At 42.6% G+C, this 17,017-nt stretch overlaps 1 protein-coding gene across 1 annotated transcript; it reads right to left on the bottom strand.

Annotated features, from left to right (window-relative positions):
• Window positions 1-1,035: 1,035 nt before the first annotated feature.
• LOC138418324 (zinc finger protein 211-like) lies at window positions 1,036-15,188 on the bottom strand. The gene is made up of 3 exons (XM_069549521.1): window positions 14,915-15,188; window positions 12,317-12,443; window positions 1,036-4,014 (listed from the first exon to the last, which is right to left on the bottom strand). Exons 1-3 carry the CDS (start codon window positions 14,945-14,947, stop codon window positions 2,390-2,392), a joined length of 1,785 nt encoding a protein of 594 aa, XP_069405622.1. The 5' UTR covers window positions 14,948-15,188; the 3' UTR covers window positions 1,036-2,389.
• Between the last annotated feature and the right edge of the window lie 1,829 nt (window positions 15,189-17,017).

Raw genomic sequence — 17,017 nt, 5'->3', positions numbered from 1 at the left:
ATCAGCAGTGACACTTGTTTCTCTAAGTTCTTTGCCTTCTGCACCAGAGAAAAATACTTTTCCTACTCTTGTTAAACATCTATAAGTTTTCTCTCATTTTGGCATTTGGATCAATTACTCACTTTGGGTTTGTTTTTTTTTTTTTTGCTTTTTAAAATTAATTTTTATTCTTTTAAAATAGGTGATTATTATGTGCAATAAATTCTGCTACATCCTGGGGTAAAATGGTAAGAAGTATATCCCTGCCTTCAATTGCTAAGAGAAAAATTTAAGTTATACGGTAATTAACCTAATTATGCTTCATTATCTAGTAGGATGTCCTGGGAAAATGGAAAGAAACATTAAACTAGGAGATACAATTTTTTATCATGTGCTTCTTTGCACCACAGGGACACGATCCGCTTTGCTCCCCCACCAGACACCTCCCGATCAGGAATGTTTATGAAATGAAGGAAATTCATCTCAGGTAGGCCACTGGTTCATAATAGCTACAAGCCTGCAAGCCCTTACTGGCATTTTTATTTCTAGTCCCCATGCCCATATCCATGGCCAGAGAGGTCATGGGCAAAGTGACATGGAACATGTGGCTAAGCAGCCAAGTGACTATTTCTTTCTCATATAGCAAAATATACTAGCTTCTCATGTGATACTCAAATGTGTCCTGCTTCTGTGTGAAAGCAAACTGAACAATCAAGAGCTACACATCCTCCACATGGCTGAACACCCCTGGAGGCAATGTTTCTCTTCCTTCATCATCACAGCACCAAGCACCAAGCAACTAGAGGCCACCCCTATAGCATGAAGTCCAAAGTTATTCAAAGCAAGCAATCCTAAATTGTTTACCCCACTCTGCCAGACCTTTCCCACAGAACCTCAACACAGACAGTGGTCTGAACACTCCCCACTCCTGCCTTATGTCTCAGGACTACCCTGATAACTGTCCCATGTGTTTCCAGGATCTGTGAGCATTACTGTTTTCCTGTTTTTTTCTTGTAGCCACACCTGACTGACCATCTCATAAATAATACAAATCACTTTCATAGATACTCCCTTTATTAAATGTCTGGTGGCTTGTACCATCCAGAAAATACAATCTTAACAATTCTCCATGGAAAATTCACCTTTTATTTTTTAAATTTATTTTTAATTAAAAAAATTACAGTAGAAAAAAGTAAAAATTTTAATTACAGTAGATTTACAATATTATACTAGTTTCAGGTGTACAGCACAGTGACTCAGTATTTTACGGATTATACTCTACCAAATGTTATTATACAATAATGGCTATACTTCTTTATCTGATACAGTATAAACTTGCTGTTTTATAAATAGTTTTTAATCTCTTAATCCCATACACATAATTTGTCCCATCACACTTCTGTCTCTCCTTTGGTAACCATTAGTTTGTTTTCTGTATCTGTGTAGTTGCTAAGTCATGTCCCCCCTGTCCATGGGATTCTCTAGGCAAGAATACTGGAGTGAGTTGCCATTTCCTCCTCCAAAGGATCACCCTGACCCAGGATTGACCCCACATCTCCTGCACTGTCGGGCAGGTTCTTTATCAGTGAGCCACCAGTGAAGCCCCTAAACCTGAGCTTCTTTCTGTTTTGCATGTGTATTCTTTTGTATTAAGTTGCACATAAGAGATATCATACAGTATCATACAAGTCTCTTCTCCACTCTTGGCTGCCCTAAACCCAGTGCAATGCTGTGGCATGGAGGTGCTGGGAACAGAGCATTACCAGGTAGATAATGGGATCATTCATTCACAGGAAAACCACAAATGTTGCTTTCCAGTGGATAGTCATGACCACTTAGCATGGAGTAGTGTGTAAGCAGGACTCTTGAGGGGGGGCAGGGACAGAGGATGGATTAGGTATTCTTTGAGTTCCCAAAGCTGGATTGGAAGGGAAAGAGGATCACCGTGACCAGACTCCCCTTGTCCTGAAAATAGGCAACCTGACATTGAATCCCAAATATCTGTCCATTGCTGGGAGGTAATAATTAGAAAACTCATCCTCTGTGCCTCAAATCCCTCCCTAGAAACGGTCCATTTGCTGCCTGATGCCTGTACTTATGTCCTCCCACGCTGTTACGACCCCCAACTCCAACACTAGTGCTCTCATTAGCTGCATTCATGAGGCTCCTTCTCCAGTGTGAACTCTGATAACCAAATAGAACTGAGCTACTATTAAGATTCTCCACATTCACTGCACTCAAAAGGCCTTTCTCTAGTGTGAATTCTCTGATGATCAAGAAGATTGGACTTATTAATAAAAAGATTTCCCACATTCACTGCACTCATAAGTCCTTTCTCCACTGTTAACTCTGATGATACCAAAGGCCAGAGCTAGCAGATTTCCCACATTCACTGAACTCAAAGTTCTTCTCAATGGTGAACTTTCTGATGATACCGAAGGCCATAGCTAGCAGTAAAAGATTTCCCACATTCATTGCACTCATAAGGTTTTTCTCCACTGTGAACTCTCTGGTGATACCGAAGGCTAGAGCTAGCAGTAAAAGATTTCCCACATTCACTGCACTTATAAGGTTTTTCTCCACTGTGAACTCTCTGATGATACCGAAGGCCATAGCCAGCAGTAAAAGATTTCCCACATTCACTGCACTCATAAGGCCTTTTTCCGTTGTGAACTCTCTGATGACGAAGAAGGCTCGAACTGCTAGTAAAACATTTTCCACATTCACTGCACTTATAGGGCCTTTCTTCAGTGTGAACTCTCTGATGATTACGAAGGCTCAACCTAACAATGAAAGATTTCCCACATTCACTGCACTCATGAGGCCTTTCTCCACTGTGAATTCTCTGATGATACCAAAGGCTAGAGCTAGCAGTAAAAGATTTCCCACATTCACTGCACTCATAGGGCCTTTCTCCAGTGTGGATTTTCCTACTGGAACTGAGGTGGTGCATTTGATTAAAGGATGTCCCATAGTCACTGCCCTTATACAGCACTTCCCTGTTGTGAACTTTCTGATGATATCGGATGCCAGCCAGAGTTATAAAAAATTTCCCACATACATTACAGGTATAAGGCCTTTCTCCTTTGTGAATTCTCTGATGTCTATGGAAATTGGAGTTGTTGATAAAAGATTTCCCACATTCATTGCACTTATAAGGCCTTTCTCCAGTGTGAATTCTTTGATGTACATAGAAAGAGGATTGATGGGTAAAACATTTTCCACATTGAGTGCATTCATACGGCCTTTCTCCGGTATGAATTCTCTGATGTCCAATGAAACGGTTCTTATAGGTAAAAGATTTATCACATTTCTTGCACTGATAAGGCCTTTCTCCAGTGTGGATTCGCCTATGAATCCTGAGATACTTTCTTTGGCCAAAGGATTTCCCACATTCAGTGCACTCGGAAGACCTTTCTCTAACGTGACCTTTCTGGTGCTGAACATGGTTACTTTTGTGAGTGCCACCTGTGAACTCACAAGACTGTTCACTAGTGAGGATTCTCTCATCTTGAACAAGTACATCTGTGCGGCTGGAGGCTTTCTTGCCTTCTCCCGAGCTCTGATGACTTTTTCCACTGTGAAAAACAGCTTCACAGTCCTTACTGTTGTTTTGTTGATTCCTGGTGTTTTGGGCCTGTGGCTGAATTCCCATGTTGGCCACGAATTCCTTCCCAATCTCACTGTATGGGGAGAGACTTCCTGATGCATGCATTGTGCAGCTCTTGAAAAATGAGAGTTTCCCCGTAATATGTTGTAAAAGAGTCTCTCTCATGTGTTGCTTCTGGTGCTGCTGAATGTCTGCAGTGAAACAGAACTGTTTTCCATGTGCCCCACATGTGTTTGCTTTCTGTCCACTATTTGTTCCCTGCTCTTCAGTCAAATGCAAAATGTTTTTCAAGACCAGGATGCATATCTTACAGGGCTGGACCTTCTCAGCAGACGAATCTGTCCTGGGAGTCCCAATCTGTGATACTCCTGCAGATTTGCTCTGTTCAAAAGGTGTCTCTTCATCCCCAACTCCAGGCCAAGAACCTGAAAACAATAGTGAAGTCCATATTGACTTTAGTACAGGGAAATGCCACCGTTACAACTGTACATCTGACACTTGAAAGAACAAGTCCACAAGACTGTGTTCAGGAAATGGAGTTGGGGTCAGACTGAGGAAGCAGCTGCTCTGTGTTACAGGGCTTTAAGGTTACAGAACAGATGAGGTCTCAGCAAACACAGGACACAAGGATTGGGTATGGAGCAAGGGTGAAAGGCCTTTTCTACAGTTCACTCTTATCAATAGCTTCTGCCTGGACCACAACTGCTAGTGACCTTTTCTCTGCAGAACTGTATGTCCAGGCCTCAGAAAATCTGACAGGAACAGGTATCTGGTGTTTAAGGAATATTAAGGGATACTCCTGTGTTTCAGAACATAAACAGTGTCAGAAAATACTCTGGAGGAAACACTGTGAAGACCAATAAAATAAATGGTTTAGAGAGGCGGTAGGGAATTAATCCTAGGCTGGAGTCAGAATACAAATGAGAAGTAGGACTTCCCCGGTGCCACACTGGGTAAGAATCCAGCTGCCAATTGAAGGGACATGGATTGGAGGCTGGGTCTGCAATGATTTCACATGCTGTGGAGCAACCAATACCGTGCACAGCTACTGAGCCTGTGTGCTACAACTACGGAAGCTTGCAGGCCTAGAGCCCATGCTCTGCAATGAGAGAAGCCACCACAATGAGAAGCCCGCCTACCACAACAAAGAGTAGCCCACACTCGCCACAACTATAGACAGCCCTTGCAAAGCAATGAAGATCCAGCCAAAATTAAAATAAATGGATAAATAGTGAGAAGTAGAAGAAATTGTAAGCTGGTAGTGTCAAGAATGAAGAAAAGTCTATAGAAATGACTTGTGGCCACTGGCAATCACACTAAAGGCACCAAACAGGCTGGGTTCCTGAAATGACTTGAACACAGACCTGACATAAAGCTATCTCAGTTGCCATTCAACTTGGCCAGGCTACCTGAGAGTGTTTTGTGCTGAGACCAGAATCATGTCCATCCTGCAAATCATGAAGGACTGTCCACTCTCAGTTCAACAACTACATGGAAGGCAAATGATACAACTCAATAGAAGAGCAGGTCAGGTGAGTGACCAACACCAGCCCAGAAGAACTCAGCACACAGACAGGGACAATATTTAAACACTGCAAAAGACACTCTGATGGAGCCAGATGAAAGGATGTGCAGCAGATGGAATACAAAATGTTAGGATTCCATCTCCTCACCTTAACAATAACTGTGCTGACAGAATCCAATGGTAGCTCTTGGAACTCGAATCTATTGAAGATCTGCAGTTTCCCAAGTTAAATTTATTTCAGTCAAGTTCAGTTCTTAGCCTCTGGAGCTACCCATTCCTCAACCCAAAGTGCCATGGCAGGCTACTGTGTACATGTTTCTAGAGCAGACTGCACATACTTTTCATGAGCCAGCATGGAAAATAAGGACCTAGTTAGTCCTCCAAATGTCAGTGATCTATAGTCTGACTGCTGGCTGCTGCTCCTGAATGCATGTGAGTAATACGGAGGAGGACACCCATTGCTGTAAATGGTACCACTGATACACAAATCTCTTCCTCCTCTGGCTGAAGATTTTAAGGGCCAGTGTCTCACCTCCTGTTCTTCATTTTTCTGTTTTTCCCTTTTGAGAGTGAAACATTTGAGGACTAAGGCAATCAAAAGCAAACACTGGGCTTCCCTGGTGGCTCAGTGGTGAAGAATCTGCCTGTCAGTGCAGGAGACACAGGTTTAATCTCCCGTCTGGGAAGATCCCACATGCTGTGGAGCAACTACGTGCATGTGCCACAACTACTGAGCCTGTGCTCTAGAGCCTGGGAGCCACAACTACTGAGCCCATGTGCCACAATTGCTGAAGCCCACATACCCTTGAGCCCGTGCTCTGCAACAAGAGAAGCCAGAGCAATGAGAAGCCCGTGCACTACTAGAGCATAGCCCCTGCTCACAACAACTAGAGAAAAGCCTGTGTGTCAGCAAAGACCCCACACAGACAAGAAATGAACAATAAAGAAAATCATACAAGACAACCACTTATATTGTAGAATTTTAAGTCATGGTACACCCCCAAGGAAAGGCACACTGAAAAGCCTGTCAGTTTACATCTCATGTCAATATACAGGAAAGAGACACCCTAAAAACATCAAAACCAAGGAGAACCGCCCCTCCCCCCACCGCCCAGCAAACCCTGGTTAATGGCAAGCACAGTATTTCCAGAGTTACAATCATAAGATGCCAACGTTCAGTTTTCAACAACAAAAACTCACAAGGCATACAAAGAAGGAAAGGACAATAACAATCAACAGCCGCTGTACCTTATGAAAAGGTACAAAAAGAATAGATGGTAACCGTGCTTAGTTGCTCACTCATGTCCAACTCTTTGCAACCCTATGGACTGTAGCCTGCCAGGCTCCTATGTCCATGGGGATTCTCCGGGCAAGAATACTGGAGTGGGTTGCCACACTCTCCTCCAGGGGATCTTTCTAACCCAGGGATCAAACCCAGGTCTCCCACATTGCAGGTGGATTCTTTACTGTCTGTGCCACCAGTAGAGCCTATAGTGACTAGAAAAAGATTTGTCTGAAAAAGATGTTCAAATTGGTAAACAAATGAACCCCCCCAAAAAATTTTAAGCTGCCTCAACAAAATGGAACCATAAAGATACAGCAAGTTGTTTTGCCTTTTTTTTTTTTTTGATAGTTAAGTATTTAAAAAAAAAGAAACTTGGGAGCTGGAAAGTACAACTGCTATAGTGAAAAAAAATCACTAGAGAAATTCAATGCAGAAAAACATCCTAGATTTGAGGCGAGATGTGAACGTAAACATCCAAGAACATAAATGAACTTCAAGCAGAATAAACAAGAAGACCCACATTGTGGCACATTATAATCAAACTGCTGAAACTCAGAGAATCTTGAAATCAGTGAGAGAAGTGACTCATCACAGACAAGGGGTCTCAAACAATATCATTAGCAGATTTCTCATGGGAAATCTGAGAAGGCCAGAAGACAGTGGGCTGATATGTTCAGATGGCTGAAGGAAAAAAATCTGCCAACCAAGATTCTTTCAAAAATGAAGGAGAAATTAGCATATTCTCAGGTAAACAAAAGATGTGGAAGTTTAAGAAATGCTAAGATTGAACAGAAAAGACACTAAGGAGTAAAATGATAAAGATAAAACTTTATAGAAGCAGCAAAAAGATTTGTTTTTTGGCCTGCCAGCACAGCTCTTAGTATTTTAGTTCCAGACCATGGATTGAACCCAGGCCCATGGCAGTGAGACTGCAGAGTCCTAACCACTGGACCACTAGGGAATTCCCAGAAAGTTTTAAAATGTTATTGATGGTAAGCTGGTACAAATTAAAATTAGTATGCTCTAGCTTTAGGATATTAAATGTAATCCCCATGGTAAATACAGAAAAAGAAAAAAAGAAGTTGTTTTATAATGTACACAAAGGAAATGAAAAGGGAATTAAGATATTTCACTACAAAAAAAAAACAAAACAAAAACAACTTAACACAAAAAGAGAAAATAACAAAAAGGAAGGAATGACAAAGCTCCAAGGCTTATACAGAAAACAAAGAGCAAGACGAAAAAAATAATCTCTCATCAATAATTGCTCTAAAGTAAATAGATTAACCTCTCAGAGCAAAACACAGACTGGCAGAATAGATTACAATCCAGGAAACTCCCTGGCACTCCAATGGTTAGGATTCCGCAGTTTTACTGCTGAGGGCATGGGTTCAATCCCTGATCATGGAAGGAAAAATTCACAGGCTGTGTGGCACAATCCAAGACAACGATGACAACAACTGTATGCTGTCGGCAAAACACAAGTTGAAATTGAAAGGTAGATAAAGATATTTCGTGCAAATAGTAACAAAAAGCACACAGGAGTAGCTATAAATCATACCAAACAATAAGGATTTTAAATCTAAAAAGACTACGAAGGACATACATTTTGGGAATTCAGTGTAAGATGATGCAATAAGTATAAATAGTCACACACTCAATAGTAGATCACTGAAATACATGAAGCAAAAACTGACAATCAAGAGGAGAAACAGACAGTTCTACAATAATATTTGGAAATTTCAATACTCTACTCTCAGTAGTGGATAGGAAAAATAGATGTAATTAGATAAAGTTTATACCAACTATCCTCTCTAACCACAACAGAATTAAGATCCATAACATGGCATATGGAAAACTGAAATATCTACAAATTTCTGGAAATAAATAGGTTCAAGAAAATAATCACAAGGGAAATTAGAGAATATTTAAGAGACCAATGTAACCAAAACGCCACATACTAAAACTACAGGATTCAGCAAAGGCAGTACTAAGGAGAAAATTTACAGCAATAAATGCTAATATTAAAAAGAGAAATATCATAATCTTTACAACTTGATGAACTACAAAAAACAACAACAAAACACATGTTAAATAGACAAAGCATTATGAAAAACGAAATGATAAAGATCAGACAAATAAAATAGCCAGAACATTCTGTTCTTCTTAATAAGGTAACTGACAAGAAAAACAAGTGCTCAATTCCAGCCCTCTCTACACATGGCTCTCCCACCTAATGGAAGGAAAATAAACTGAAAGTAACTTGTGAAATTCACAGGCCAGACACACAAGCTCATTAAAAGACTGCTAAGTAAACATGCTTTGAATGCTTCCAGTACTGTGCAGGCTTCCCTTCTCCACATCTTACCAACACATTCATCACACTGGAAATACAAAACAAGTTTGATATATATGCTGATTAAGGTTTGGTAGAGTTGGGAGTTTGGGACAAGTGAAGAGGAACTAAACTGAAAGTGAAGAGGAGAGTGAAAAAGTTGCCTTAAAGCTCAACATTCAGAAAATGAAGATCATGGCATCCGGTCCCATCACTTCATCGGAAATAGATGGGGAAACAGTAGAAACAGTGTCAGACTTTATTTTTGGAGGCTCCAAAATCACTGCAGATGGTGACTGCAGCTATGAAATTAAAAGACGCTTACTCCTTGGAAGAAAAGTTATGACCAACCTAGATAGCATACTCAAAAGCAGCAACATTACTTTGCCGACTAAGGTCCGTCTAGTCAAGGCTATGGTTTTTCCAGTAGTCATGTATGGATGTGAGAGTTGGACTGTGAAGAAGGCTGAGCACCAAAGAATTGATGCTTTTGAACTGTGGTGTTGGAGAAGACTCTTGAGAGTCCCTTGGACTGCAAGGAGATCCAACCAGTCCATTCTGAAGGAGATCAACCCTGGGTGTTCTTTGGAAGGACTGAAGCTAAAGCTGAAACTTTGGCCACCTCATGTGAAGAGTTGACTCATTGGAAAAAACTCTGACGCTGTGAGGGATTGGGGGCAGGAGGAGAAGGGGACGACAGAGGATGAGATGGCTGGATGGTATCACGGACTCGATGGACATGAGTCTAAGTGAACTCCAGGAGTTGGTGATGGACAGGGAGGCCTGGTGTGCTGTGATTCATCGGGTCGCAAAGAGTCGGACACGACTGAGTGACTGAACTGAACTGAAGGACAAGAAGTCTGCCATGCTGCAGTTCATGAGGTCGCAAAGACTTGGACATTTGAGAAATGGAAATTCAAAGAAAGAGCTCAAAATTCTAGAAGTCAAAAAGACTATAACAGACGTGAAGAATGAATATGATGGGCTTATTGATATACTGGACACAGCTGAGGAAAGAATCTCTGCGCTTAATGTTCTCTTTGTAGAAACTTCCAAAACTGAAAAGCAAAGAGAAAAACGAAAGAAAGAAATGCAAATCAAAACTACAATGAGGTACCACCTCACACCAGGCAGAATGCCATTATTAAGAAGTCTAGAGGGGCATCCCTGGTGGTCCAATGGCTAAGACTCCATGCTCCCTTGCTTACCAAAAAAAGAAAAGAAAACCTCATGCTCTCAATGCAGGGGGCCCAGATCCCATCCCTGGTTAGGGAATTAAGATTCCACAAGCTCGAGATAAGAGTTTGCATGTAGCACCTAAAAGCTCCCAGGTGTCCCAATTAAGACTCAGCCAAATAGTTACATACACACATATTAAAAACAAAAGTCTACAAATAACAAATGCTGTTGGTGCAGCCATTATGAAAAACAGTATAGATGTTCCTCATAAAGTTAAAAGTAATGTTGCCATGATCCAGCAGTTTAACTCCTGGGCATATATCCAGCCAAAAATTTTAATTCAAAAAGATATAGACTCCTATGTTCACAGCAGTTGAAACAGGCTCATGAGGATAAAAACAGAGAACACAAATTAATAACACAAAAAATTCAAAACATCACTGTAGATACCATGGAGATTAAAAGAATAATAATGAAAAATATGAGCAATCTTCAACCCCATGAATTTGATCACCTAGATGCAAGGGATCAATTCCCTGAAAGATAGTCTACCAAAACTCACACAACAGATAATCTGAATAGGTCTGCGTCAATTAAAGAAAATGAATCAGGGGGCCTCACTGGGGTTCCAGTGGTTAAGCTCTGGGCTTCCACTGCATGGGGCATGCATTCAATTCCTGGTCAGGGCCTAAGATTTATCATGCTATGCAGTGTGGCCAAAAAGAAAATTCTTCCAAACATGTAATGAGAGAATGTATTATACAATTCTCTACAATCTCTTTCAGAAGATAGAAACAAAGGGAATAGCTCCCAACTCATTCTTTGAGGCCAGTATTACTTTAATACCAAACCAAAAACATTAAAAGATAACTATAGAATAATATGTCTCATGAACATAGACACAAAAAACTTAAGAACTTGTAAAAATCGATTAAAAAACTATATAAAAAGAATTATATACCATGACCAACTGAGCAAGTGAAACTGGTTTAACACTTGAAAGTCAGTTAACCTATCAATACTTAAGATATCAATACTTAAAAGATTGGTATCCAGTTGTGTAAGTTCTTATATTTTGGAATATTTACCCCTTAAATATATGCTTGCAAATATTTTCTCCCATTAGGTAGGTTACCCTTTGATTTTGTTGAGCTTCTTTTGCTGTTTAGAAGCTTTTTAGTTTAATTAGGAGAAGGTATACTTATTGGGAAGGAAGTAAAATTGTCTTCACTCTCAGATGACATGATCAGGTATGTCAAGAACACCAAATATAGACACCCTGCCAAAAATATCCTAGAACAAAAAGTAATTACAGGCCACTCTTGGCTTCTGAGATGGCCCACATTCTGGGTGTATCTCTGTAAATAAGCCTGCTTTCACTAAAAAACAACAAAGTTTTCAGGATACAAAGTTACAATATAAAAACCAATCACTGACCTACATACCAGCCCCACAAGAAACTGAAATTTGAGGCTAAAAACTAAATACCATGTACATTAGTACAAAAAAAAAAGAAAAAGAAAGTGGTATTTAGTTATAAATCTACCAAGACATGTACAAAGGGCAAAAGCTTCAAAATGTTGGATTTGGGCATGATTTCTTGTCTATGACAACAAAAGCACATGCAACAAAAGAATAAAGGAGATACTGAACCTCAAAAAAAAAAAAAAAGAGCATTTTTGTTTGCTTCATACCTTTAATATAATGTCATCTGTCAATTATACCTCAAGAAAGGTATGGGGGAAAAGGAAAAAACTGACCTACTGCACATCACAGGGAACTATAAACATAGTAAAAAGGCAACCACAGAGTACAACAAGGAATTAATATCCAGAATATATGGATGAAGTCTAGAACTCAACAACTAAAAAACCAATCTGATGAAAAAAATGGGAAAAGGACCTGAATAGACATTTTTGAAAGATACACACGGGAATTCCCTGACAGTAGAGTGGTTAAGACTCTACACATTCACAGCCATTAGGCCCAGGTTCAATCCCTGGTCAGAGAACTAAGATCCCAAAAGTCAACATGGCTTGGACCAAAAAAAAAAAAAAAGATACAGAAATGGCCAATAAGCAGACCATAAGGGAAATGCAATGGAAATGGTAAAGATATACCACTACACATCCATTAGATGGTAATCATCAAAAGACAGAAATTAAAGCTGCAGGCATGTATGTAGGGAAACTGGAACCTTGAAAAAGGTTGTGGGAAGAATAGCTCACCATCTGTTTAGTAGTGCCCATGTCAGTGACAACACTCTTCTGTACAGACAGGCACAAATAAATATCAGATACATGGTAACCACGGTCCACATGTAAGAAAGACAGAGCTGTCCCTGGGGAAAAGAAGAAAGGCAGAGCCTAGCTCAAGAGGATAGAGGAGGGAGTGGGGCCTTACCCAGCATGCATACAAGCGCAAAGTTCTCCAACATGACATCAAGGTACAGTTGTATCTGAGCCTCATCAAGAAGACACCATTCTTCCTGGGAGAAGTACACGGCCACATCCTCAAAGGTCACACGGCTCTGGTGTAACAGGGACAAATAAAATCATGAACAGTCTCACATTTTCCATCTTCTCACACATCTTCCCTACTGTCCAACCTGATGGAGTCTCCTGATAGCTGGGGAAGAAAAACTCCCTCCTCTGTTCTGAACTTCCTGTTGCCTCTGGAACACACAGGCATTTAATTTCAAGCTGAAATTCTGCTCTTCCTTGTTGTTTATTCCCACCAGAAAAAAAAGACCTGTACTTACCTTAACCAGCTTAGCCTTACCTCAAAGCACTTCGACATACTGGTATGGGTTTCAATGTTCCATTAATTCCTCCATAGAACCAGTGTGCACTGACTACCCCAGGCACAGGGTTGCCAAGGTCCCCAAACCGAAGTGTTGGGAAAATGGCAGGTTAAGAGCCCCAAGACCCTCCTCAAATACAGAAAATGTGTACATGACAGTGTGCACAAGTAAGGGACTGGGACAACCTCCATTTACTAAATGTTCTTCTGCAGCTGTGGCAATCTGTGGGAACATGCAGACCACAGAGGAAAGTGACCAGGGCAGTGCTCCAGCGGCTCAGGACTTGCCAGGGCAGCTACCTGGTACCAGAGCCAGATAACCTCAGGCTGACTGGCTAACATCTACTGTATGACTCCATCCCCAGTACTACCTTTCATCAGCTGTGAACTCTGAGAAGCCATACTTTCTATTGCTCAAATCCTCATCAACTCCTACAGACTTTTCTTCCACTGAACAGGCCTTGGAGAACTTTTAAAAGCCCAGAGATCATGTGCTTCCTTAACTCAAGACTCTCCAGAACTCCCAGTGCCCTAAGAAGAAAGGTACAACCTCTCATCTGCCACTCCACTTGCAGCCTGGCCTCAAACTTTGTTTTTTTTTTGAAGAAACACGATGGACTCCAGGTTCCCCAATGTTGCTGGTTCAGTTGCATCTCCAAGCCTCACCCACACCACCTGTGGTCAGAAAGAGGGACACCACCCTTTAAGGCCTCACTGCGGCTGGGTCAGGCATATGAGATAAAGTGTGAAAAATGGGACATTTCCTGCCATATCGGTAAACAAAAAAGATGTCACAGTGATCAGCGATTGCAGCCCTCCAGTGTGAGCCAGTGAGCCCTAAGGGAATTCAGGAAGGAGAATACCTGCCATTTAGCAGCCAGCAGACTACAGTCACTCCTATGCTGAGTCCTGAGAAACTCAGGATATGAAAACACAGGATACTGGCCCCAGATACCAGAGGTGCATATCAAAGGAGTTGTGGAGCCCTATGCTGAGATGATAGGACAATATCTCCATAATTAGCCAAGCTCCAGAGCAACCACTGTCATGTTTGTTATGAGCCATTCTGTTCCTAACCAGCCAGATCCAGCCTCCAAATGATAATATACAGAATCCTGACTATTGACCTAACATCACCCCTGTCCACAGGGATTTTCTTTTCCTTGAGGCTGTAGTTGACAAGCCCTTGAGCCACCCACTGTTCCAACAGTCTCCTGGTGGCTCTCCCTGGTCAGTTAGGAAGTCCGCCCTCTGTCTTTTCAGCACTCCTCACTACCTCTCCTCTTTGTTCTCAAATTCGCACTAGTCTAAAATGCTTTGTGTCTGGAAATTCTTTTTTCCACTAGACCTCAGACTGCCACGACAGAAATTATTTCAGTGAGCCCAGACTCTCACATCTTTCCATACACAGAAAAGTGCTTAATTCTTTAACTTGGGTTATCTGACTTTCCTTAATAATCTTTTGATGTTCAAACACCTGCCCTTTGTTGCAAAACCTATATATACGCTGGCTTTGTTAGGGAAAGCACACTGTGACTGAAATCACCTGCTCTGGCCAGGTACCATAGTAACTATCTGCATGAGTTGTTTTACAACAGGAGGTCCTGGTAAGGAACACTGGAACTAATAAGCCACCACCAACAGGGAGAGATCAGGAAAGGTAAAAAAGTGACACCAGGTGTCCAACCACCTCCCAGAATCCTCCTCACTGGCATCCATCTTGGCTGAACAAGGTGTGCACCACTCAGGACTCTGAGTCAGAATGATTGGCTAAAGACAACTAAAGCTAATCCCCTCACCATAAAACTCCAGACTGCAACCCACGTGGCAGAGCAGTTCTCCTGGGTTCCCTTACCCTACTGCTCTCTGACCCAGAGCCCCTCCCCAATAAAATCTCTTCCTTTGCCAGCACAAGTGTCTCCTCGAACAGTTCACTTCCGAGTGTTACACAGAGCCCACTTTCGGGCCCTGGAGGGGGTCTCCCTTCCTGCAACAGTTTCTCCCTTCACCTCCCAGGGTTCCTTGAGATGTTTCTTGAGCTGGAAATCCTAAAAATCCACACGGAATAAGACATAACTCAACTTCTGAGCTATACATTTTTTAAGGCGACAAACAACGTGAGCGGGAACCTGCTCACCTGGGGTATTCACATTCTGGTGGGGAAACGGGCAGCGAGAACCGGGAACTCACTGCACTCACCTGACCGGGGTCCTTCAGGGCAGGCACCGCCATCAGAGCTTCCTTCCACAGAGCGGTGCGGCGACCATCCACTGGTCAGGTCGGACTTGGCGCGGACACACCCTGCAGGCGGCAGTGTCCCCAGCTCCTACGCCGTCCCCTATGCAGTGCCTTGGAAGACGCCCCTTGCGCTCTCTCGGCCTGTAACAAGCCTCCCAAAATCGCACGCTCAGACCTTCCGTCTGGCTCCACAGACTTGAGAGAAATCAAAATGTCCGCCAGGAAGACACCGGGAGCCCCTCCCCGGAAACGCTTCCTTTGTGTATTTTCATTGGATAAACGTCACTGCTCCGTAGCGCAACACTTCTGGGTAATGTAGTTCTCAGGCCTCAATGAAGACTGGTCCACACCTGAAACATTGGGGCAGAAAAACCCAAGATGAATTGCCAAGAGAGCGGAGAAGTGACCTCTAGGGCTGGAGAAGGAATCCATCCTTCCTAAGGGAGAGGGGGAACCATTAGAACATGTAGCCTTTTTGTCGTTAGGCACAGATCTGATTGTCGTTGAAACTGTGGATCTGGTCAGAAACTCTGCAGTGAGATGTTGGGAGGGAGGTGAGGGGCCAAAGGCGGAAGTGGAGGTTTTGTTCGTACTGCACAAGGTCTCAGACTTCACCATTGGCGGGGAATAACGGTGCGGGATCCGACCGAGTCGTCCTACTGTCGCCATTCAGGTCCCTGCACAGACTCCGATGGCGGTAGTTGAGCTGACGGCCCCACCTCAGGTTAATGCTGCATGCTCAGGGTTCTCCCCTGCCTGCGTCAGCACCATAATAGGAATACCTCGAGTGAGAGGCGCCTGCTCACATTGCTTTATTTTGTACCGTTTGTCCAGGACAGTGAGGCCTTCAGAAGTGGTGTTCCTATTTCTGAGCACCACTGCTGCGTGGGTGAGGCTTGGAGATGGAACTGCAGCAGGAACATCTGGAATCCTGAGTTCATCCTGCTTCTGCAAGTCACATTTGAGGCCAGGCTGCACATGGAGTGGCAGATGAGAGGTTGTACTTTTTTTCTCAGGGCCGTGCGAGTGGAGGAGTGTTTTGAGTAGAGGAAGGACACGATCTAAGTTAGGTGTTGAAAAACTCTGGAAAACCTGTTCAGTGGAAGAAAAGTCTGTAAGAAGTGATGAGGAATTTGAGGGAGAGGGAAGTTGTGGCTTTTTCAAGGTCACAACTGATAAGCAATAGCACTGAGGACAGAGGAATGGAGGAGATATTAGCCAGTCAACGTGAGGTTGTTGCCAGAATCTTGGCTCTGGGCACCAATGCCAAACAGAAATGCTGTAACAGAGTTATGGCAACGTCAGCTACAAACTGGCACTTGCAAGAGCATTTGGTGGGCTTCACAGGTGGTGCTAGTGATAAAGAACCTGTTGGCCAATGCAGGAGATGCAAGGGACAAACATTTGATCCTTGGGTGAGGAAGATTCCCTAGAGGAGGAAATGGCAACCCATTCAAGTATTCTTGGCCAGGAAATTCCATGGACAGACAAGTCTGGCAGGCTACGGTCCATAGGATCACAAAGAATCAGACGCGACTGAAGCGACTTAGCTAGCATACACAAGAGCATTTGCCAGCGATTGAACAGCAACAACAAAAGCATTTGCCATCCGCCTCTGCAGAGACTGAACCCTGTGCTGCTCTAACTGCCCAGCTTCAACACCCCCTGAGGGGAATTCAGGGTACACAGTGAGGCACTTTGTGCTCCAGGGAAACTGGTGGAACAGATCTTTTAGATAGCTAGATAGTTTCTGGAACTGATTTCATGATCCCAATCCTAGCATCTCTTCATATCTAGAAAAACACTAAATCCCTTCATGGTGACATCTGTTCCTCATGACTAGCAGAAACCCGTTCTTACGTGCCAGATTGTATGGAACTCACCCTTCACCAAAATCTTATATATTGACCTTCTGCCACTGCCTCTTTGGAGCATTACTCAGGGCTATTAGAAGTGCTGTTTCTGAGGCTGCAGTCCTCATTTTGCCCCAAGTAAAGTTTAACGTGTGACTGTCAACATTGTGCATCTTTTTAGTTCATGGAGGAGAAAGAGCGGCTTTATAAC

The sequence above is a fragment of the Ovis canadensis genome, chromosome 14 (genome assembly GCF_042477335.2).
Source record: "Ovis canadensis isolate MfBH-ARS-UI-01 breed Bighorn chromosome 14, ARS-UI_OviCan_v2, whole genome shotgun sequence".
Lineage (NCBI taxonomy): Eukaryota > Metazoa > Chordata > Mammalia > Artiodactyla > Bovidae > Ovis > Ovis canadensis.
The sequence above is the reverse complement of the archived record's forward strand: the minus strand, read 5'-3'. Positions and strand labels throughout refer to the sequence as shown.

Coding starts and splice junctions, on each gene's coding strand:
- LOC138418324 (XM_069549521.1), bottom strand. CDS start 14,947: ATGGCGGTGCCTGCCCTGAAGGACCCCGGTCAG. Junction 12,444..14,914: donor CCCTGAAGGACCCCGGTCAG/GTGAGTGCAGTG, acceptor CTGTTACACCAG/AGCCGTGTGACCTTTGAGGA. Junction 4,015..12,316: donor TGCGCTTGTATGCATGCTGG/GTAAGGCCCCAC, acceptor TATTGTTTTCAG/GTTCTTGGCCTGGAGTTGGG.